Genomic DNA, 25,282 nt, shown 5'->3' on the forward strand with positions numbered 1-25,282 from the left:
GAGAGCAATTTTCCCAGCCTCAGTCATAGATGGCTCCAGCATAGAGCAGAAGCCTTAGCTAAAACGAGCTCTAGTATGGGATACGTCATATTTACCGATGATGTGAAGGCCACAAGGAGCATTTCAAACTTGAGGAAAAACTCTACCTGAAAGGGTGTCTGGGGTTTTAGAATGGCCAATCGAGTAGAGGTGGAACAAACCTGAGTTTACTTACAGCCTGCATGAACACAAGTCTGCCAGTGTCCTTGGCTTCGGGTCTGCATGATGGGTCAGAAATGGGGGAAATGTATGCATGCTGATTTTAAGGGGAGCTGTCCACATTAACTTTCTCTTTAATATACATGTTAGAGTTCAGTTTAGAAACAAATCTCTGAGATTCAGGTAACACCAAGACTATTAATTGCAGAAGAGATATGGACATGAGTAAGACCTTGAAAAGTACTTCCGATAACAGAGTTTCATGAGAAGACCTTGGCTGGCTTGTGTCTGCATCTTCTAAATTCTGAGTTTACAGACTGGGACTAGAAGAATCATGGGACTTCATTTCCCAGGAATCTCATTTATTTTCTCCTTCTTTCTTCCCTCCTTCCTTCTTCCTCCCTTCCTTCCTCCATTCCTTCTCTCCAGGATGATGGCCTTCCAGAAAATGAGCATCAGCTGTCAGTAGCTGGAAAGATAAAGAAGCATTTCAACACCGGCCCCAAGCCGAACAGCACCGCCGCTGGAGTGTCTGTCATAGCAGTAAGCATCTGAAATAACCACCTCTAACTTTTTAAAAGCAACCTCCCTAAGAGACAAGCATTACTCGAGGGATTCCACCCAGAGACAGCAGAATGGGTCATTTCTTTAGACAGCTCTACCACTTAATGCGCAAGAGGCGGTGTGGGGCTTGTATATGTGAGTGTGTTTTTACAGATCATTTCCCTGGGTGTCAAATCATTATCCAACACCTCCAGGGTATCTTGCAGTATATATTAGTTTCATGATTTATTTTTTTTTTAGAGCAAAACCTCCCCCACACTGGATTCTGTGCCAATACAAACATTTTGGCTCTTCAGAAAAGAGTTCACAGTGTCCTTTGGCCAAGACCTAGAAGGAAAGGGAAACTGGGACAGACAATACAGCAGAGAGAGCCTGGAACACTACCAATCTTTATACTAGACCTAGACTAAAACCAAAACACTGCAGAAAGCCTACATAAGATTTTCAGTGAGACTGAATTGCTGTGAACACCCAGTGAAGTCACGATGTTGTGCTCCTTATAAATTTCTGTTCTTAAAGTTGAAAGCCCTTTATTATTCACCATTTTATTGATACCGCTGTGCAAGATTTCTTTCTTCCTTCCTTTCTTTTTTTTTTGTTCTGTTCTATGTGTGCAGACATACATTACATGCAATTTGATAGCTGCTCTAGGCAAAGATTAAATTGGACCAAGAAATAATGAAACCTCATACTTCCTGGTATCATATTCTAGGGTAAATATATTTAAGTCCTAGATTACTGGAGTTTTTAATAATTTCCTCTTTTTCCAGTGTATGTAAATGTTAACAGCACATTCAATGTGAAAATCACTTCAGCTGGTTTTTTTTTTCTGAACGATGAACTTAAGACATTATGATGTCAAATTTTTAGAAATTATTAATGTTATTCAGCATTCCCTCATTCTCCTAGGTAGTACTGAATATTTAACTCCTTCTGTGGGTATTTCTATTTTCTTTCTTTCTTTTTTTTTTTTCTTTTTGGCTTTGCTAGAGCTCCAAATAAATCTAAAATAAATGACCTACTGGATGCAACCAGTCCCAGATCTGGGTTACTAAATATTTGATATGGGCTTCTAGAACTTGAGAGTGGTATAAATGCATGCATACACACTGTGTACTGTTTGCATTTCCTTTTTCTCAATTGAACCTTTTCAACAGTGAATTCCATGTGTATGGGTAGCTGGCACATGAGTAAACAGCTGGTGCTAACTAGAACGCATACTCTTTCGGTTGCTCCTCAGAGGTGCTGAAGTTTTAAGATTTCAAATTGTTCTTCTCGTCCTCTCTTTGGTTCTCTCCAGATGGTCAGTGTTCATTATCAGCTGATAGTCACTCAGTAACTTTTGCAAGTAACAACCTCACCATGATGCTCAACTAAATTCAACCTTCTATGCTCTGTTTTCATTGTTCATCCAAGATGCAAGTCTGTTCCAAAGCGCTTGATTCTAATTATGCAGAGTTTTCTTTTGGAATGGGCTGCCAGCACGCTTGTCCATGAAAAGGACTGCTTTTCTGCCCCTGCGCAGGGCCCTACTGCTGCTAATGAGACTGCCTTTTCCACCTTGTCATTTCCTTTTTGTTTTCTTTTTACCTGGTCTTTTATTTTAATTAGTCTTTGGTTAAGTTTGCCTTGGTTGCTCAGCAATGATTTGTTCACAGTATTCTGGGAGGCCCATAAGGACTAAGCGCAGAAACTTCAGGGCAGTTTTCCAGGTTACAGATAACAGATCTGTAGGGGAAAGTCTTATTTTAATCAAGTGTGGTTAAATTCTGCAACCTGACTCTTATGAGCTTATTGAACCCTCATCTAAATGTACCTCAAAACACTCCAATTCGTATTTGAAGTGCAAAGGCCCACTGACTGTTTTTTCTAAATATCGTGGTTGGACCATTTTGAATGCAATTTTTGGTGCAGATTTCTCAGTTCATCACCAACATGTTTTCCATGAAAACTGCACAAACTGGTTATATATACATTGTGAAGCAGCCTGTGTAATGCTCCTACACATTCACTGCATGCTTGTTCAATGTTTCTTCATCCCTACAAAGCTTTTGCTAAATTATTAACTCATACTCAAATTAATTGGAAAAGCATCTTAAAACATACCTTGTAAGTTCTTGAGCACAATCCATATGTGAGTGCCATTAATATTTCCAGGATGAAAGAGAAAGTGTAAATTTTTGAGGCTGTTTCAAGAAAAAAAATTATCCACCGTACTATGTGCCTTTGGGCACCTTTTTCAGGACACTTTTCCTCAAAAAAGTCCCTACTTTCCACAAAAATCCCAGGGAGGTCATGAGTCCCAGGGTGGGCTGTAAATTAGAAACTGGGATAGCAATGTATATCCATTTTTAAAGCTGCAAAGACCAATTATTATGGGTCTATCTCAAGAAAAAAGGAGTCCTGGCATTAAGTAATATTCACTTAACCCTTAAATGTGACTGCCAAATCAGAACATTTTATCGTGAGGCAGAGTATAATTGGAAGGTGGAAAAAATACCATTTGTAAATAGAATATTCTATAAAGACTACTGGACAATGTAATAATTCAGAATAATTATTGGTTTGCCACATCATGAAAAGTTCTGTAATTGACTTAACACACTGTTGACGTCTATTTGATAGATGTACTAAAGTTTATTTCAGTATAAATTTTATTCACACAATTCTTCCTGGGCAAAATTCTCTCTCTGGAGGCTACACAATAATTTAATTTATTTTAAACTTCCATATCTCAGGACTGACTTTTTGAAAATCATATACAACTTTCAGATTTTTGAACAGTTTAGATTGTAGTGTCAGTTTGTTTTTATTTTTATAGGAAGCCAACAAATAAAGCATTAGTCTTCACCAGACGCATCTCTTTCCTTAGTTAGAACTCTAACTACCTGCTAGAGGTCGATCACGCTTTTAATGAATTTATGACACTTTTCTTTGTTAGAATGGCAAAAGGAAGATGAGCACGCTGTCACAACAAACAGACTCTATTTACGGTATAATTACGACATGAGCATAGTTTAACACGTACTGGTAGTCTGAACCATAGTGTTTTTGTTCATGTTGTCATTTTTTCTTCTCTGTTTCCCACTCCCTACATCATTAAGACCAAAAGCAGGACAGATGATAACTTTATAGGAAGGTTGCATGAAGGGCTTGAACTGGCAAGGAAAGTAATTACTAGCTGAAGGTACCTGGGCATCACCAGGCCTTCTGAAAGGAGGAAAGGTGTCCTGACACGGGGTCAAGCAATGGGATTAGATAGCTGTCAGTAGAACTGCAACATTCTGTCCCTTAGAAAAATTCCATTGTGCCTCTGTTATCTTTCCCAGCGCATAGTTAGGAGATTTAAAATAAACACACACACACACACACACACACACACACACACACACAGGAGAAAGGGAAACAAAAGGTTATTAAAATGCAATTTATAGACATAAAATGGAATTAGAGATGACATTTTAACGGTGGACTTTTTGAGAGCTGAGGGAGGAGAGGGAGGCATTATTAGATTTGCTCAGCTTGATGAAGAACCGATGACTAAGATGTCAGTTCCAATTTATTTTTCCCCATTTAATGCTGTTTATTATTTTAACCGATAATTTTCCTAATGCTTTAAAGCTCTTCTTTTGAATTTTGCTCACGCAAATAGAGCATTTCAGTCTAATTGAACAAATCCATACTAATCAGTGTGCATATAATTGTGATACTGGGAAGCTTATTTCTGAAATGACCTTATGGCCTGCGGTATGAAACTTCGCCTGTAGATGGCAGTAGAGAACTAGTTACTATGTGCACATTTTTATGGCCTAAAGCTGTATTACACACCATCTTCCTAAGAAGTATACTTCAAATTTTTAAAAAAAAATTAATAAAACAAAATAAACGTTTTTTAAAAGATTAAAACCCCAGGTTTCTTTCCACGAACAATGGGATAGCTTGGTTTCTAATCAGAACACCAAATCCTCCAAGCAGTTCTTAGTTTAAATGCTTGATGCCAGGGCACGTTTGTGAAAGGCCTTTGTGAATTTAGAAGTAGGAACTGTCAACTGCATCACACCAGCAGAACACTTGAAAGAGCTCATGAGTCCCTCTCTAAAGAAAAGTGTCCAGGTTGCATCCTACCACGGGCAGAGTGGGGACGTGGACGTGATCATTGTTTCTCCTGGTTTTGAGATTAAATCTTTTACTCCCAGGTAGTCAAAAGTGAACAACTCATTCCAGGATAAACAACTTTAGAAACTTATCTTGTCTTCTACTTATTGTGCCTTTTATTATTTGTAAGCACCTTACATATGCATTGTTAATATACAGTGAAAATTATATTCTGTTTAATTTGACTCTCCTAGAGAAATTTTACTGACTTTTATATTATATCTTTGTAGTTGAGAAATGTAATTAGGACAGCTAATTACATTTAAGGACAGCTCTGCTTTCAAAGATTAACTCTTAAAGAAAATAATCCAAATGGCTGTGATTTGTAGGGTTTTAAAACCTAATTCTATTTCTTTTATTTTATATTTATGAAACCCTCAGATTTAAAACTAATGGGGCAGTATTTCGGGGAGAGGGTCCAATCTGCTTTCTCTTAGGTGGCTAAAAAAGATTTCAGTACTTTATTTAATTACGAAGCGTTTTCACGCTATACTAGATGAAAAAGCGTTTGTACCTTTTGAAATTGAGAGGACATTATTAAATGCGCATTCCAAAGCCTGTTTGGCAAATTAGAGCTGTGCTAACAAATTGGCCGCCAAGATTTTCATGAGGGATTAGTGTCTTTTCTTGCCTTTCTATTTCCAATGTGCAGATTTACGCTATTAACTAGTTTCCCCGCAGAAGAGGCATCGCCACTATGTGTATACCTTTCTAGTTAATGGAGAACAGCTTGGTCTGGAGTCTTAATTCTTTAGCACAATGTTGATCCACTGAGTTGCCCCATTTCTCTCTGCTCAGCTGGACCACGGGTTTACCATCAAGAGATCAGGGTCTTTGGACTACTACCAGCAACCAGGAATGTATTGGATAAGGTATGAGATGGTGCAGCTCAACAGTCAGTGTTTCCATGGCAACGTGCTGGCAGTCTCCATTATCCAGTTCCTTCAGTGGATAAACATGCTTTTGATTTGTTATCCAGTCCATATGCTGCTTTATCAGTTTCATTTTAATCTTGATTGAGATGCCACACCCCCTCATTCCTTTTTTTCACCCATTATTCACACTGACATTTGCCAGCTTTCTTTCCATTGCACATGCTCAGTATCAATTTTCCTATGGTTAAAAGGACAGTATATTTAGTGCTAATGCCAAAGCATTTGCCTGATGTTGCTGATTAAAACAATGATTTTCAGTGCTCTTTGGTCCCTCGATAAATGGAAGAACAACAGCACCTCAGTGTACGTTCTATAGAAGTATATACTGTCATTTTAAAGTCATCAAGCCCAACCTTGACCTTAGATGGATGAAACAATGCATTTACACGTTAGTAGTAGAAGCACCTCCAAGTACAGTGGGCTATAGAATGCATTGTGTGTGTTGGTAAGCTTGTGTTTTCAAATTCTCCACCTTTTTGTTTTGTTTTCGTTTTATTGTTACCTCTTTCCCCCTGGAAATCCCTCTATGTACTAGCTATTGCATGAATTTACTTTTAAATATTTTCTAACTGTCAGATTGTTTAGCTGGCTTATCTGCTCAAGCGAAAAGGCCTACGGGATTTTTTAAAACTGGGTTAAAATTCTATCCCACTGTTCTTTTTTCTACTCGATGGCCCTGGCATTTCCTGCAAGGGCCATTGTGTATGTGTTTTTAAGTTATCCACAAGCAGGATGGCTTTTGATGGTTTGAGATATGAGCTCGGAGAAGTTCCCTAGAGCTTAACATCTTAACATCTCTGAAATGATCTCCAGGTAAAGCTCCACATCTTAGCGTTTGCCAGGAAAAAAAATCCGCATGCTGGAGCCTGTTGGCAGTGATACACTGTCTGCCTGACATTGTTTTGTGTCTTGGTCTGCCAACTTTTACCGAAAAACACAAAAGAAGAAAAAAAGTATATGTTATATATATAATGGATTATACCTATAATATATAATTGAAGCCTCCAAATTTGTTCCTAATTATTTTTCTCTAATTAGACATTCCAAACAAAGGATTTAGGAAAGAGATTGATAAATAATCAAAACACACAAAAATCATAATAATTTTGAAATCTGTTTAAAACAAGAAAACACCCAAGTCTCAACAATATATTTTTAAGTCATTTTTACAGAAAAGGAATTTGTATCTTTCAGATTGGTGTGCATGTAGGAGCTGCATATCCACCCTTTGATTTACCTAAGTAAATTCATTTTATAGATGTGGAGAGAACTTTGTTTTATTTCTGATCCTTTTTTGGGGAGGAAGGTAAATTAATTATGACTTGCCTTCCCACAGACTCTGCTTTTTTACCTTTTAATGTGAAAGATGATCCATCCATCCCTTCCCTTCTATGGAAAGATAATATCCATCCAGAAGAGTATGCATCTTACGCATGCACATCCAGATGGATTTTCACAACCCAATCGTGCCGTTGTAGGTAGCTTCCAGATCAGGCACAGAGCATTCCCAGCACCCCAAGATCCCCCTCCCAGATCCTACTGGAGGGTCTCTTGGCCCCAGGGTTAAACACCGACCCCTGAGTCTATCCACATTAATTAGCTTTGCCTGGTTTTATACTGTATATAAATGAATCATACCATGTGCCTTCCTTTTTTAATTGTATATCTCCTATCCTCGGGCATATTAACCAGACATCTACATGTAAAATTGATATATGATTAAAAATAGCCATCAAGTATGTCCGATTACAGTTGTGCATATTTGTATGATAAAAATTACACACTTAAATCCCTCCAATTAAAACAATATATCTCTAGAAATTAAATTGCTAAATTTGTGAGAGCAAAGCACCTAGTAAACATAACAACTAATAAAGGAATCCAAGTATAAAAGGCCATTTAAGGAAAATCCTAGTGATGGTTCCCATCAGCAGACAAAATGACATACCCCTGAATAATGGGCAGGAGCAGATGGGAGATAATCTCTTTCCTATTCCTCACATAAACTGCTCTGTTTTCCAGCTGGGGGCAGTAACAACAATGTTTATAGTTAATGCTGCACTAAACGGGGCACCCAGTATGTAAAGCTAAATTGGAGAAATGATGCTAAAACCTCATTGGCATCTAGGCTTAATTAGGAAGTTTTATAACGCCATTTAGCCCCAGAACGAACACACTCTCCTCGCTGATTGCAAACGCTGGCCTTTTATCTCCACGGAAGTGGGAGCATTTGTCTAACCACGGTGGCAGCCAACTTTCCAACATAAACAATCATTACGGGCAGCATCCCTGCTCCCAATTGTTTTGTTTATAAGTGCTTGTGGCTGGTTTCGCTACCCCGAGCAGAGCACTTGGGAGTCGCACTTGCGTTTTGTAAAGCATTTCACATCGGGCCTTAGTCTGGAAAAGCCATCTCCTACGGCGCGCGGAACTGGCGTGGTCCTCTTAATTGACTTTTTGGTGATCAAGGAGAAGTGATGGGAGTCCATGTTCCTCCTTTTCTTCTTTGTCCTTCCACCTCTTAACAGAGAGCCCCTTCCAAACTGTAGCTGGGGAACAGCGTCCCCTGGCTGAGTCATTTGTCCAGGAGACTTTACCCAGAGTCCAAGGAGGACGTGGTCCCAGAAGCAAGCTCACCAGACTATCCCACACCTGGGGGGACCATGAAGCCATTGTGTTTCCCCACTGGAAAACATTTACGTCTTGTTATATATTTCCCTTCCTGAAAAGCTGTCCTTATCTAAAAGGAGATGCAGTCACATTCCTCAAGTGAAGCTGTCACTATGGCCCATTGTATGGCCAGCTCATAGTGCAGAGAAAAGAATTCTGTATCTGAGCATACAGAACAGGATGACAAAGGGAACTGGGTAACCCAATTAAATAACATAAACAACAAAACAAGACATAAGCTAAAAATACTAAACAATATAAGATGGGGAAATGAGCCAGGACAAAGGGTGGTTGGGTTTCTGGGCACGATGTGACTAAAACGTGCATACTGAATTCTGCACCGTCCTGAAACAGTGAGTAATGAGGCACAGCAGTGGCAGCCGTGCACCATCTTTACAAGGCTATTAAGTGCTGGCATGCTCAGTTGTTAAAAGTAATGGGGTCAGTTAAACGCACCTCACTCGGTGCAGGTTTGCAAGGACTGTTCCAGGGGAAGCCAGGGAGGAGCCACAGCAGCATGTGAGAAGGGCTCCGGGGTGCAACTCAGCCAGCAGCAGCTGAACGGTTGCTTGGTGGCCGGTTGCTGAGGCTCTGCTCTGCCAAATGAGAATGTGCTCCCTGCTGAACGGCAGAGGCTGCCAGAAGGGCGGGCAGATGACTCTGTCCCTGCAAGGGATTAGGCACCACTCAACCCCCTTCTGAGGCTCCCTCTCTGTGTGTAGGGGCGGGGTCAAGATGCAAAAAAGCATAGAGTTAAACTTTCCAACCACTCAAACTGCAACGACAGAGGAGTCTCCGGAAAGTCCTGCGATTAGTCTTGTAGTTGTACCTAGCTACTCCTACAAGTGAGCTCTTAGGCCAGGAGGTCCAGGAGACCAGCAAGTCCAACACCTATTGCAGCATCATGAGAAGCCATTGCAAGCAATAGAGGAGTAGTGAAGCATCTGTGTCATCTCACCAAGTCGAATGAGTGCCTCGCTGTTTGAGGTCTGATTTTGTTTCATTTTGCTTTTTTTCCAGAGGCCTCTTGAAAAAGGCTTCCAACAACATATCTGGATCTTTTAAAAAATTGAACATACTTAGGGGCTGGGAATTTAGCTCAGCGGCACAGCGCCTGCCTGGCAAGCGTGAGGTCATGAGTTCGATTCCCAGTACCGGAAAACAAACAAAAAAAAAAATAAAAAATAAAAAATTGAACATGTTTGTCATTAGGGAGAAAATGCCAGGGCATTCCAAGCCTTACTCTCTAGGTGTAAATTGAACTGAGATTACATACATTTTCCTGAGAATCCTGATGATTCAGTATCAATTGAATATTATGTGGTATCGTATTTATTCTGAACTTACTTTCACTCTCTTTTATTTCAACCTAAACATCTACACTTTCTTCTACATATTCATTCCTGCCATACTTTGAGAATGTTCCTTAGTGATGTTTAGTGATGTGATAAAGACTTGCTCAAGTGTGAATGTGTAGGAATGAATGTAAAGAACTTAAGTATTAGTACATATTCTATCAGGGAAGAGTATAAATGTCCACACAATGGAGGTGAACAAGTCTCAGATACATGTGAAACACATATCACTTTTAGAAAGTAAACAGTATTGAAGATAAAAATGAAATGAACGTAATTAAGGATTGGCAGCCCTGCAGATAGATGGAGAGAAGCCGGCTTTGGAGTCAGGAAGGCTTGTGTTTGGATCCAGCCTGTCCTGGCAGAATGACCCTGGGAAAGTTACATTCTTTTTCTGATTTTCAATTTCTGTGTCTATAAAAAGGAGAAGCCTGTTATCCACCTCCCAAATCTGTGTGTGCGCAAGAGCTTTCACAGATCAGCTCAGAAAAGAAATCAGAAGAGATTGCTTTGTATTTTCATTTCCAAGAGAAAATCACACTCGCCGCAGTGGAGGCAGATTCTCCTGAGAAAGCTCTCTCTCAAGATGAAAGCATTTGTTATTGAAGTGGAATTATGAACTTTTCTTATGCTCTGATTAGGGTAAAAATTACTGTGCAATTTCTGTTTTTCATGAGCTCTTGTAACATCAGAGTTCACTTAAAATAGCCAGAGCTGAAAGTCCCAGTGAAGTGTGAGGTCAAAAGGCCATCTCATATACAGGACTAGTAGACTGACCAATGGGCCAAGTCTAGCTCCGTGCTTATTTTAGTGAGTAGCTTTAATTTAACACAGCTACACACATTCATTTATAAATATCTGAGGCTGCTTTAGCTGGATAGTTGTACCAGAGAGTCCTATGGCCTAAAATATGATCTATCTGGCCCTTTCCAGAAAAACTTTCCCAACTCTTGTTCAAGGGAAAAATATATCTAAATAAAAGATGCCACTTATAAGAATACAAAGACCATGACATCAGGAATTTGGCTTGTTAAAAACTTGTCTCCATTGGCAGGAAGGATGCCTGGCACATAGTAGGTCTGTTGTAAATGTGGGCTAAGTTCATGGGTGAGTGATTGGACTTACCAGAGAAGGGACCATTCTTCCACTGATCTTCAGGAGAAATGTATTTTGAATAGTTTGGGGTACTTTGAAGTTTGGGCAATCAAACCACTTATGAGATATTGTAGGATGATATGCCATTTTTAGTACCCCAGGAACAAGTCTATTGGCGAAGTAAGTCCTAAATTTTCGTAGATTTTCTTAAGACAAGTGATTCTTTAGCTCACTAGTAGGATGAAGAGCAAACAAAAAGGCTACCTAGTTTAGCATGTCTATAAGGAAATCAGGGGCCATGGACAGAGGAATCACATGAAATTTGTGCACTGAAAGCCTAAGCCCAGTGCCTACTGAGTGGCTCTAATCGTAGTCCTTTGATGAGAGGCCATCAGAAGCCAATTACAGAGCAAAGCCAATTGGCATTCTTGTAAGAACCAGGTCAGCCAGAGAAGCTTACGTGTAAGATGGCTGGTGCAGAAACATAGGGTCAACTCTCCTGGAAAAACTGGGGAATCATAATTAGAAGAGCCAGATCTAGGAATTCGCCTGGAAGCTACTCAGCTGCATCCCATGCAGGTCTTTTTCTGCCATTTTGATGATCACCTGTACCTAGGGAAAATCTATACCATGTTTCCAGATACGTTGCATTTTCTGGGGAGGAGCCAAAAGGATAAGAAAGCAAACTAAAACAGAACTGTAGTAAGCATGACAGAGAACCCAATAAGATAAGGAGGAGGGATATTTCACCTGATTTGTCAGTTTAATTTTACCAGCAAACAAAACATCTCCAAAATGGCAAGCAAATCGTAACTTAGTCCCTACAGAGTGAGGGTAAGCAAAGGAGAGGGTTCCCGAGATTAATGCCCCAGCAGCTGCATCCCTGGTTCAGTCTCGTAGGTGGTATGAATAATGGATGGGCAAAAAGGCAAAATGCACAATAATGTTCTTTTATTAATGAAATGAAGACTATTTGTGATGGCTAGCAATAAATTAAGAAAAGCAAAGAAGGGAAAGCAGTCAACATTTGCCTCTGAAAAAAGCAGTTACTTAAATCCAATAATTACTACCATGACAGAAAACATTGCCTCGTGACTAAAATGAGGTACATCCCTTGTGAATCTTCTCCGTATTGCGGAACAGAAATATTTCTGATCCATAGACTGTAAAGCCTATTGTTTGCCAAGAGAAAACATAACCCATTATAGGAGATTGATGGTGATATTAAGCATATTCATAGAATTTCATAGGTGAAAGTTTCCCTTGGGATCATGCGTGATAGTTCACTCCCTCCTTCAGTCTGTGGGCCTGAAATTGGGGCTCATTGTGGCTGGAAACATGGCCAAGGTCACATAATTAGCTGAGCTGGGACAAAAAGATAATTCTCCTGACTTCTACCTACTGCTGCTTCCAAGGGGATTAAGCTATAGCTACCAGATAAGACAAGCATCACAGAGATATGGGGTGACTCAATCCAGCAAAAGCAAAGCTACTGCTTCAGTTGCTGTTCTTGATTCATTCCTGAGCTGCACTGCTCCAATTTTCCTTTATCGTTGCATAGGTACATCAGATGGATAGTTCGTATGTATCTATGCTGGTTTCCAAATTTAGTGTCAGAAACAAGGACTTAAAATATCTCAGCACCGTGTGGAGCACAGTGTTATTTCATTGTAATAGAAGAGGCCACGGGCCAAATTCATTCAGTCTCTCTATCGTTAGGCTAAATCTCCTGGTTAGCGCTGTTTTCACTTATGTAGGAGTGGTGGTACGGCAGGCACTGAAATGCTGTGGATGTTAATTTCTCTACAGTTTCCACCTACTGTGCACGCAGCCACCTGAGTTGCTGAGGTAAATGGCACTATTTTACCCTTCTTCAGTTTTCACACTTGCTGTGGTAACTGCCAGGGGCTTTCTGCTAGTGAAAAGCTTATAGTTTGATGTAGGTCTACGTTGTGTTTCTTCTGTGTAGGACAGGTTTATATTGCTTACTTCTCTATGCTATCAGCTGTTTGTTCTTCCAACCAGACTCCGTCAGGCCACTTGATAGCTCTTGCCCAATACAGAGTAGCAGTTGCATTTACCAGGTTAAAACTTTATATTTGGTTACCACTGGTCAACACCAGGATCGCTAGAGGTTTCTTGCTCACCTGCAACCTATGATAATTAGTACAAAAAGATGAGAGACCGGGGATATAGCTCAGTGGCTCAGTGACTGCCTGGCAAGTGTGAGGTCCCGAGTTTGATTCCCGGTACCACCCCCACCCGACTAAAGAAAAATTAGAAGATAACGTATCTTCACATTCTCCTAGGAGTTCTTCATGAAGTGGTTACTTACTGAGGAGACATTTGGGATTTCTGCTGCAAGTCCATTCATGCTGGTTGCACCAAAGCTACAAACCATGAACAAAATAACTCATAAGTAAGAAATCTGTTAGCAAACCTTAAGTATTAACAGAGTCTGTAAACCTGAGAATACCCTTACTTTGCAAACCTAGGTGTAAGGAGGAGTGATCCTGTTTGCTTTACATCTGGGAATATTTTAAGACTGATAAAGAGGAAAGCTGCCTGTTAGAATGGTTGAAAGGCCCCGGAATTTGTGATGCCACACTTTAGAAAACAACTTATGTTTCAAATGCTTCAAAGGCTGGAGATTTGCAATTCAGTAACCTATTTTTTGGCAATATCTGTTTATCTGTATATAACATATAGTTCTCTTTTCTTGCTAAATTCATCAGCTCTGAATTGCATATGGGGCTGCAGAATTTAATTATGGAAAATAAGCTTCACATTTTTAGAAGTGAGTTAATTTTATAGTCAAAATTCTAAAACATATATGACAACGCTTACTGTGGTAAGAAATTGGATGACAGTAAATTTTTTGATGAGGGAAATGCATGAGTATGAGAATATTAATTTAATCAGATGTAAGAACTTGATCATTTTTGAAACATACATTGCATGCCTAAATATTGACTTTTAATGCTTTTAACTCTTGTGTTCTAGAGTTTCTCTGGATTCTCATTTTTTTTGTTGCTATTCAAAAAACACATATTCACCTAAAAGAGTTCTGCATTAATTAAGAAGTATGTGATACTTCACAGTCCCCTAAGAATTCTTGCAAATAAAGTTTCAGTCTGTACCATAGGGAAACTTACATGTATTCAGGAAAAATGCACCGAAGGTCACTGCAAATAAGTTCCAAAAGTTTGGTCAAGACAGTTTTTGCCTAAGGGTTTAAGGGGAAAAAATGTGATGCTCTAGATGAAATGTGGTCAAGTCTTGGATAATAAAGGAATCTGTGTGGGCAGAGGGAAGGAGAGGAGAGGTCATGTCAGGTAAGAGCTTGAGCTAGGATGTGGAGGTGAGAATGATGAAAGTACATTCAGAGATACACAGTTAGGTCTATTCAATGAAAAAGAGAAAACACAAACCAAACAGGCTTTAGCAGAAAGAAAATATAGGTTTTACATAACCAGAAAGGTCCATGGATGGGATCTGGCTTCAGTGATGCATAGATTCAGAATTCAGTCCAAGAGTAATTTCTTTCTGCCCTCAGCCTTGCTGCCTTGAGTTCAATTTAGTTTGACATCTGTGGTACCAGGATGTGGGAAACAGCTCTTGACCTCTTATTATCTCAATTCTGAGATCCACTGTTAAGGTGAAGTCCTAGCAAAAGACTCACACACATTCTTCTCACTGGGTTTGGTGCCCATTCTGAGCCAGTCATAGATATTAAGGAATTCAGCAGGCTCATTGTTGCTCCTTGTACAGTCCCACACCTGCCTTAGCCCAGAGGTGGAGTAGAGCCACCTTCACTGGAATCACAGGTTATGGGACTAAGAGGTCCAAAGGAAACTAAGGTGTGGTTAACAAAGGTAGGCAGAGTAAATGGGTGCACTCCTACAAATCCAGTGTCCACTAAAGGGAGACAATCAGCCTCCTGACTGTATAGGATCATTCTGAGTAATAGCAGTAACTAGAAACTGGAAATCTGTACTGCAAGCACATTGTCAAGCATAATACAAGGAATTGCCCTATATTAAGAATTGTAAATGAGTCAGATCTTGTGCAAGTTGACCTGTCAGTGGAGTGCAGCACGTCCAAGGCATTAGGTGCTCTGGAGACAAATAGGTGACCTCTGTTGTGTGATATGAACTATGGAAAATGCAGAGATATCTAAGGCTCAATTTGGTCCTTCAAAGAGTCTACAGTGTGGTAAGGAAAACAGTGTCAATCATGGTGTAGGCAGGATGCATGGGGTAGCAGTATATACTAAGCTGTCTAGGAACAGAGAAGGCAAAAGCTTATAACCTGAGGTTACAGGGCGTCCCTGAAACTCATAATGGGGTTAGAGTGAATGGACGTTGGTTTCTGAGAAAGGTTTATTTCTGATGAGCAGCATGGGAACATCCTCATCTCTTGACCTTGATGCTCTCTGTGGCCAGTCTTCTCCTCTTAACGGGAAGGGAGGAGTGAGCTATTGGAGTCCAAGGACTCTGTTTGATTCTATTTCAGTAGACTTCAGAGTACACTGGAAGACTGGTTGGGCCGTGTGCAGGAGAAGTAAATTCTGTTCCTTGTTTAATAGCAGTAGTACAATGTTGGAAAGTCTTATCACATGCGTGGGCCTCAATTTCCCTGCCTGTAGAGACAAAGCTTTGTACAAAAATGCTTCATAAAAGCATCTTTTAACCGTAAGAGTCTCTAAATCCAAAGGAAACAACCATCAGGTTTTCATTTTATGACACGTGATCATGACCAAGATATCTTTCCAAGCGCTCTTGCTGTGAGAATACTGAAGAGCAGATAAGTGAAAGTGAAGGAGCATTTGAGCGTGAGGGTTCAACTACAAAGGCAAACATGTAGAAAGCTGCTAACTAGAGACATTTGTAAGAGTAGGCAGAATTGACCACTTACATGGGAACAGGGCAAGATTCCAGGCAGGAGAACAAGTGAGGGAGAGACTGTTCCCTTATAGCGATTTGAAGGTATGAATGTTAAAAGGAAGGTGATAAGATTACCCAAGCATGGGCTTCGCATAAATACCACCAGCTTCTACACAAACTGAATTAAGGTATTCAGAAAAATGTCCTATTTCAGCGGCTTCAGCCAAGAGTATGACTTGGGATAATTGAATAGATTATCTTAAATATCATAACATTGATGAGTATAAACCAAGAACTATATATGTGAGGGCCCTTACAAATTCAAAGAAAGCCAGAGCGTGGTGGTGCACTCCTGTGAGCCTAGCATTCTGGCTGAGGCAAGAGGATTGTAAATTTGAGCCTAGCCTGGCAATTTAATAACTTATCGAGACCCTCTCTGAAAAATAAAAAGGGGCTGGACATGAAGCTCAGTGTAAAGGTACTGGGTTCAATCCTCAGTCTTAAAAATACTCAAGAAGAATCAAAAGTGGATGTCAGTTTCAATACGCCAGATATTTAATCATTGCATGTGGAGAAGCATTGAATATCCAGACTGTATCAATGACAGCAAAGGAGGGAGGGAAAAGCTCTGAGTTAAGTTGCATTTGGGGGCTTTGTTTAACATTAGTTGACTCTGACCTACATTTATTCATTTTAAAACACTCTCTTAGATCAAATTGTAAAGCAGAAAGATCATCTTCCATTTCTGGAAATCTTACCTGTTTAGAAAGCACACATAGCCACTCATACCTACAGCAACTCTGTAAGGTGTGAAGGAATTATTCTTGATCCTTATTTAATAGATGACAGAAGTGAGTGAAAGGTTCATCTAGCCAGGGACACACAAAGCAGGACACAGAATTTCTGACCACGAGCCATGGGTGTTTTGCTCCCTCACATCTGATTGTCTGTGTTTGCTAGTCAAACTTCAGCCCAATGCCAATGACATTTTCTTCCTTCAGAAAGAAATAGAACTATTTTTTATGACCAGGAAAAGAGTTTATATTACTCCTGGAATAAGTACGGAATGCTTTTTATGTAAGTCGGATTAAATAGACATCTGTTTTCCACAAACATTCAACTCTACACAAACAGAACATGTTCAGTTTGCTTTGAAAGCCAAATACCATGTGTTGTGACTTTACAATGTTTTAAATAAAGTTAGGAATTTAAGTTTATGATGTTGAACATATCATAAAATTGATGGGTATAAGACCAAGAACTGTACATGTGAGAGTTCTTAAAAATTCAACAAGTTGAAGAATCAAAGGTAGACATTTCAACAGACCAGTTATTGAATCATTGTATTAGCAATCTAGTGAAACAAAGTGAATTATTAAAGTTTATACTCCTCATCGGTGGGTAACCCTGGGATTCAGTGTGTGGATAGCTTTTAAAGTGGAACAGTTCAGCCTAACAAAGCCATTTACTGTAGTAGTTCTGCACACTGTGTCTATTTCTTTCTTTATTACTTCATTTTGGGGCTTTGATTGCTCTATTTTAGATCTAAGATCATTCTAATGCTATACAGCAGTTGTATGATGGGCTTAGTTTTCACTTTGTTCTCAGAACTAGGCTGGCCATAAATTTATCTGAGTTCTTTGAAGAAGCTAATAGTAAATTTTCAGGAGGAAAAATGGTGGCGTATATCCCTATAGAGGAAAAGTAATCTCTTAAAAGCAGAATAACCTCCAGGCTACCTCCTTTTAAAGAGGGACTTTAAAACAAGGACCCCTTCAACTTTTATATGTGTTCTATATTTTTCTTCAGGCTTTGTACCTGCTCTTCTGCTTTCTGTGTAAGGTTTCGCTGTAATGACCCTGCTCTTCCCCACACCCATTAAATCTGTGATGAAGTCATGCTGTTCCTCATTCTGATGTCGTAATAACTTCCAGAGCTGCAGCCAGCGAGCACAGGCTGGGAAATTATCTGAGGTTTCCTCAGGAAAATGTAGCATAGAGACCAAGAATTGGGATCCTCACAAAACTGAATCTCCATTTCATATTTGCCGCATAGTAAGATGAAAATGAACTTGGTTAAATGAAATCCATGAGGAAGTTTACATTTGGATTAACTGCATCCAAAGCCATGTTCAATCTCAGGCATTAGTTTCATTAAAATTCAACCAATCCTTCCCTGAGGCTCAGCCACACTCCTCTATCAACAGGTGATAAGATCATTTAAAGTGAGAAGGTGCTAAAGAATAGGGTGAGCTGTGTCCACGTCTGACAGTGTCATTCCTGCTATCCAGCTGCCCTAGGCTGCAGCTTGGTCACCTGCAGGGCATTCCCACACCTCACACATAAAGGACTCAGTCCAAGAGCCACCACAGGTAACAGATGTGGAGCTAGCAGAAGTCTGGACAGGGCTGGGGAGAGTTCTAACCCGTGACATCATCCATCCTGCCTGTGCCTGCTGATGTGCCTGCTGATGTCATGACCAGGTCCTCTACAGAGCTCCGTGTGAGGGAGTAGAGAACTCCCCAAGAGTGGAGACTATTGACCAAAGGGAGCCATCATGGACTGGTTAACTTGGCCAGCATGCCTTTCCAAACTCACAAAGTTCTAGAAATGGTTTCTCATGCCATTTCCCTCTGCCTAATTGTCCTCTTTCTCATTTTATGCCCCTGCTAGACCACCGCTCTTGATAAGGAGAGGCAGGTTTTCCGACGAAGATGCAACCAGGATGTGAGGAGCCGGTACAAGGCGCAGCCAGCTCCGCCAGAACTCAACTCGGAATCCGAAGACTACTCCCCCAGCTCCTCCGAGACTGTTCGCTCCCCTAACTCGCCCTTTTAATGAGCCCCTTTGACTCAAAGTCCTAGCTTAACCCTTTGAGACACTAGATTTTTTTTCCCCAAATTTCTGTAAAACAGTTTCATCTGGTCTCTCTAGCATTCGATGCTCTTGAATAGCAGAACAAAGAGCATGTTTGGGGGTACTTTTGTAGTAATTTCCCTTTACTGAGTGAGACGGCACGTGGAGGTTGTGAAGATGGTAATTTGCCACTAGTAAGGTCCTCAAAGGGTTAAGGCTAATTTCCAATTTTTTTTAAACATAGAAGCAATGAACGTTTTCATTGGTCAAGCTAGGATCTGCAGTATGTAATATAGCACATGTTAACCCTCTTAGTGCAGAGAACTTAACTGAGAATCTTTGCTGAGAATTTTTCAGGCCTTTGGGTGTAGGCGCACATGTTTTTTGATTTTGCTGCAGATCAAGGAGTGCTATTAAGACGCTGAAATGTCCAGACAAGAAAGGCATCTAGAATGATAACTTGATTGTTCTTCTCTGTGGGTTTAGAACACGGCAGGTTTATAACTTCAGCATACACACCCCTCTCTCCTTCACAATCCTATTAAAAAGGGAATCCTTTTTCTTTAGTATAACCATCTGCTGCAGTGAGGTGTGCATTCAAGATGGGCTTGTGACAAACAACCTTACCCAGGAAATTGACAATACGCCCTCCCCCGAAATTGTCTCCCCAGGAAGATGTACTGATATTGCCCCAGGAATGCTGCTTTCACATCAGCTGCTGCTAGTGCCAATGCAGACCCTCAGGGAATCACCACAGCTTGTCTTGTGCTTGGTGAGTGAAGGTCTGTGTGCTCAGTATCAGACATCTACAGGAAAGAAGCAACCAGTGAAAAAGAGCAATAAATTGCCAGGTGCTCTGTAGGGCTGGAATTTCAAAAGAAAGAAGGGATGAGATCGTGTGCTTTTTTCTTACCTGCTTTTTATGATACTGTGGTCATCGCTGTGAAACCCACATCTGTTGTGCAATCCATATATAGAAGAGCTAGGAGGGGGGCAAGAGCTTTTCAAAGTGGCTAAAGAGAAAGCACAATGGAACACTAGCCGGAATGGTTTCAAAGGATATAAACTAATTACTTTTTTTTTTTTTTTTTTTTTTGGTGGAACTGGGAATTAAACCCAGTGCCTTTGGAGTGAGCTGCATTCCAAGCCCTCTTTTACTTTTATTATTTTATTTTGAGACAGGGTCTTGCTAAGTTACTCAATTGCCTGGACTGGCCTCAAGCTTTTGAGATCCTTTTGCCTCAGTCTTCCAGAGTGCTGTGGTTATAGGCGTGCACCACCACACTTGGCTACCTGTGCACCTGTAGGTTACCTGTGTAGTCTCCCAGGAAGGGCAACGTATACTGTTTTAAAGATACCCCTGAGGATAAACTTCTATTCCCTGGGATGATTTTTTTTATACCACTCTGTAGCTGTCCAGGAAGACTTTGTTTTGTCTTTGGACCCAGCTCTGAGTGAGATCTATATTTTCACTTCTATTTAACAAATCTCCAGGCATGAATCTCCAGGCCTGAGTTTGTTCTGGAACATAGGCCTTTTTGACTGGAGGCCTGCTGCTTCCTGTTTACCATGGCAATACTCAGAGAGAAGAATATAAGGGTGTCTGAGGCAGAACCCAACTAATGTCCCCTCTAAAGTTTGCTCAGCTTTGTAACCCAGAAGAACACAGATAGTCATATCTCAAAAATATTTAACTGGATCATTAATGAGCCTTCTTTTCTCAGTTTTGAATATACATTAATATCTGAGAGTCTTGAAATTTCTGAATGACCTTTCTATACATTCTGAATTTTCAAATTCACACTGATTTTCAGCTGCTGCTTTTTACTCTTCAGCCCTTCAACTACAGTCCACATTTACAAAGATTTTAAATCACAACGTGTCATTACCTTTGCAAGGCAGACTCCCACATAGTCTTCTAGAAATGGTAATATATGAAATCACAAAGCAGCATAAATCAGTAAATCATTTGAAATTGGTTTGGGGGAAACAGGGGATGGGACAGAAAACACCAGGAATGATGTTTGTGTGTATAGATAAACTACATATTAGTAAATGGCACTGACCTGGTCAGAAATTGCTGCTTTCTCTGGAAATATAAGCAATGCACTATTCTAAGGTGAAGGAGTAGCTATATACTTGGCCACAACTCTAAGTGTGTGAATGTAAAGAATCCTATAGGTAGAGACCTACTTGCAGTAGATTGTCATGTTCCCTTTTTTTCTCTGAACGACTGCTTTTTCTGTGGGCATTCTATGTGTTGCTATAGCGTCCAGTGTCCAGAGCTACAGTGCGTGGCCTAGACCTTTTTCCACTGAAACCTGGGGCAATGCGAGAGTGTTTCTCAGCACACGCAGAGAGCAGCTCAGAGGAATGCAAGGCCCAGTCAGCTGAGAATCCCAGTGCACTGCTGTAGAATCTGAGTGATCTATGCTGAATAAACAGTGGAATGTGACCTGTCAAGTAGAAATATTGAGTAATCAATGGAATGCAATCTCTCTAGCACTAAGCTACCACGATTTTGAATGTCAGAGATGTACTCAGAGGGTTAACAGACAAGCACAAGGCATGCTGATGTTGGTGTATCCAGATTGCTTTGCTCTTAGCCAGGGCTTTGTAATTTCTTTCTCAACATTCTTGGGATAGTTCAAGTTATAAATAATTAAGTGGTGGTGTTCTTTGAGGAATTTCTAAAACCAAATTGATTTTATTTTTTAGTTTATTTATCATAGAACAAATATGTACAATTATGGCAGTGTATCTCTGTATTATCAATTTAATCATCACCACAAGTGTTTCCATATTTTTTCCACATATTTAATATAGCTCTTATGGTGGAGGGCTGGTAATGAGGACTGTCTTTCTTTTCCTGACACATGATCAGCCCTCTAGTATTTTCAAGGGAATTTTAAGCATCGTCTTTTAAGTTTGATAATAGACTAGTTAAGAAAGAACTCCTTCATTATTTGCATCGTGTAAGTCATCTCTGTAGAGGAGAACTGTTCATATTAATGAACACTTTTTTCTCAACATTGTAGCAGAAATCATTTTATTCATCATGATCAATGAATATGTGATTTGCTCCAGATCATTAGAAGGAAAAATAAGATTTCAGTCATGGAAAATGCTTTTACTGTAGCCCTCATCTAACTCACATGTGGTGCATATTAAAATAAGCCGAGAAAAAGAAATATGAATAAACTACTGAAAACACTTTGTGTTTTGTATTCAATGAGACCTTCCTGCACCTACTCAACCCTCCCATGGGGGAGTGTTAACAGGCCCGTCAGATATTGTTGAAAGAAAGCAGTATATCCATGAATGAAAACTAAAATTGCAATCCTTTACCCTTTGAGGCATATTTCAGTTAGAAAGGAAAAAAAGAAAAATTGACTTAGAGGGTCACGGAGCTACCGTCTGACCAAGGCTCAAGCACATTAAATCAAGGTTGTTTGCTGGCCAGCGGCATCCGTTAGACAACTCTATCCCCTGTGCTGAAGCACGACAGAGCTGAGGGAGAGCTTTCTTAATATTATTGTGTTGCCCCCAGCCCTTCTCTGGGTAAGGATCTGTCAGCATTTCCATGATAAACTCCTATTTTCAAAGGTTTTAATTTAACCATAAAAGTGCGCCCCAGGCTGAAGTTTGCTATCCAGGACCTGTACCAGAGTAAAGGTTCACTTTCCTCTCTTCTCAAATTCTTCCCAGTTTTCCTGAGAAAAGAACCACAACAAAAAATCTGGCATGTTTCCTTAATTGCAATTCCATAATTTTGGAAAGAATCAAGATCCAAGAAGGTAGTTTTAATGTAATTATTCACTTAGATGTTTTTTTTTTCTTCTTCTTTTAAGGAATCACCAGGCATATATTTAGATAGCATCTTTTCTGTAACTTGTAAGTCATTTAAATTAGATGGCTACATTGTTTTGTTCAAAAATTTAAAAAACAACTCAAAGTTGACAGTTCAGGGGTCAGCCTTGCCCACATGTAATCTACCATGTCCATTAGGAGTTTGACAAAATGCTCTGAAATAGACCCTTACTTTGCATGCAGTGTAGAGGGTCAGATATGTGCTTCTTTGGAGACAGGATTGCTTTATTTAATCATCAAATTTCCTGAAGCCATTCTAGTCTGTGGGGGCAAATAATGATTAAAAGCATTTCCAAAATTAACATTTTTCTCAATTCATATACAAGGATAGCATAGAACAGCATTCACACTTTTTTGTTTATTTAAAGGCAAATAAATCAGTGAAACTTAAGGACATGCTAAACATTTGATTGCTGCAAAGTGCTTTAAAAATTGGCTCAATGGTGCTTATACATGGAACAGTTACAAATGGGGTTCCTGAGACTGTCAAAAGGAATCTTTAGCTTGTACGTAACTACACACTAAAGGAGGAGGTGCTTTTAGGCTAGTCTTTTACTTTTAATCATCTCAGATATGCAAGCATCCATCCAGTAACATTAAGGGTCATAACCTGGTGGGAAACAAGATTTAACATAGAGGTTTAGAATGCCTCTGGTTGGGGTGTTTTGGTTTGTTTGTTGTCATTTTTGGCTTAACACGGAGGCTGCAATGATCATTTTTCAGTGAGTGAGCATTTAACTGGCAAGTGGTTTGATCATGAGGTTTGCAATATCTTGCCCATGGAGACAATTGAAAGATCAGGTTTCGTTCTTTTTTCCCTAAAGGAAAAGTAACCTCCAAAATGGAACCATACCTGTAAATTTCTTCACTATTCTTTTTTAATAACTAAACTGAGACCCTTAATGTTGCTTTAATGTAAAAGTGTATATTTTTGTCTGTGATATACTTTATTAATTTAAAGTAATAGTTTTAAAGCTGTCATTGTTGATATTAAAAGAAAGTAGCATTTAAAAAGTGATGTTAAAGATTCTAATGATATCAATTCATTCCAGTCCAATCAAATGTGGTAAGAAATATAGCTTGAACAGTACTCTAGGGACGATTTCTCACTTACCATTGACATTAATCTTTAGTGTATTCTCAGAACAAATGAAAAGAAATTGAAACTGGCCAAGGTTAAAGTCATATCCCAATAACTTTTTTAAAAAATTTATTAGGAAATTAGTAATAGCCTTTTTTTCATTCTGGCTGAAGGAAAATTATGAAAGGATTAGTTGAGTGTGAAATTAAATAGTATTTTCGTCATGCATACTAAAAAGGTGGGCTGGGAACTTGATGCATTTAAACAAGTTTCCGAGAGGTTTCGATGTAGTAGGCGAAAAACTCAATGTTTCCTTTGAAATTACTGAATTTATTACTTGCTGCATGGGTCAGATGGCATAGGTTAATCTTTGATTTTCAGAATCCTAATTAAATAACTTTCAAACAATTTGTATCCATGATTAAAGGTGGAATGAGATCCAACTTTTTCTGAATCCTTCAGTTTAAGCTAATAAATGTAGGTTAATGTGGAATGAAATCATCTGTGATATATTATGTTCATTTATCTACCGAGCTTTTCTGATGTTGCCTGTTTTTATGTAAAACATGTTCTTAAAGTTAATAAAAGAATAGTTCTTGGTGTATGAACTACTATATAATACCCTAGCTGCTGGGTCTGCTCTTTAGTTCATGTTGCCATAATAGAGCGAAACTTCATTTTAGTTCAATTTAGAATGGACGTATTCAGTGCACGAAGGAATAGCCCAGCTGTGTTCTTGGGGAGAATTCTCTCAATGCAAGGCTTTAAAAATTAGTCATGCAGTCAGAGTGTAGCTTTCCCACATGTCCTCCATAGCACAGCGAGTATTTCATGAGCATAATTCAAAAACAACTATTCCAAAAATGTCCCTTTTCATATATTACCTTCCTGCCTGGGCCAGAGACTTGGATAAGCCCAAAGAAATCAGATACCATTCAGCCCTGTTTATCCTTCAACTTCTGTGCATAAGCTCTCCAGAGAAGAGTGTTGTTTTAGCCACTAACCTGTAATTAGCTGCCATTTTTATAGCAATGTCCCATTAGGCATCCCACGTGCAGTATTGACCATAGAGAAAACTGCAAAACTACAAGGGCATAAAGTTCTCTCCTTTTGAGCTTTCTGTGCTAGGAGATTGAAAAGTCAAACAGGAAGAGTGATTGTAAGTCCCCTGGTGTCTTAGGAAGGTGCCAGAATATCCCTAAGAACTTGTAAAAGTCGTAGTCACCTCCCCTGCCATCCACACGTTGCTGTCTCTCCTTTTGTTGTTCTGTACCAAAGACACTGGGTCCTTTCTAGACTTCTGGCAACTGCTGTGAAACAATAGCCAAATGATTGCTTCCCAAGGACAATTACGTTGCTTTATGAGACTGGCAGCCTCGCCAAAAACCTGCCACCAGAAAAATGAGCTTTGACATGAAAACCTCAAACACAACTCTGGGATTGAAGATGATGAAACTGTCGTATATGGAAATTGGGTAGGAAAGATTTTCCACAACTCCCGGCCATTTGGACTGGGAATTGGAAAGGGGGTACTCATTATGCAAAGAGAAGGCAGTTAGAAAGATAGAAGTAAATGGGTTACAAGAAATAAGTGAAGAAGCATCCTGGAAATTTTCTT

At 39.6% G+C, this 25,282-nt stretch overlaps 1 protein-coding gene across 2 annotated transcripts in view; it reads left to right on the top strand.

Moving 5' to 3' along the window:
• Dclk1 (doublecortin-like kinase 1) overlaps nt 1-24,290 on the top strand; it is a gene marked incomplete at its 5' end in the record, with an annotated part of 326,977 nt that extends 302,687 nt beyond the window's left edge. The window contains 3 exon segments of one of the 2 annotated variants that reach the window (XM_005387690.2): nt 628-741; nt 5,716-5,789; nt 18,531-18,689. In XM_005387690.2, the coding sequence (XP_005387747.1) occupies nt 628-741; nt 5,716-5,789; nt 18,531-18,588 (246 nt within the window). In that variant the 3' untranslated portion in view covers nt 18,589-18,689. 2 annotated transcript variants of the gene reach the window in all.
• Between the last annotated feature and the right edge of the window lie 992 nt (nt 24,291-25,282).

Source organism: Chinchilla lanigera, unplaced genomic scaffold (genome assembly GCF_000276665.1).
Source record: "Chinchilla lanigera isolate Chin_1 unplaced genomic scaffold, ChiLan1.0 scaffold00030, whole genome shotgun sequence".
In the NCBI taxonomy this organism is placed as follows: Eukaryota; Metazoa; Chordata; class Mammalia; order Rodentia; family Chinchillidae; genus Chinchilla; species Chinchilla lanigera.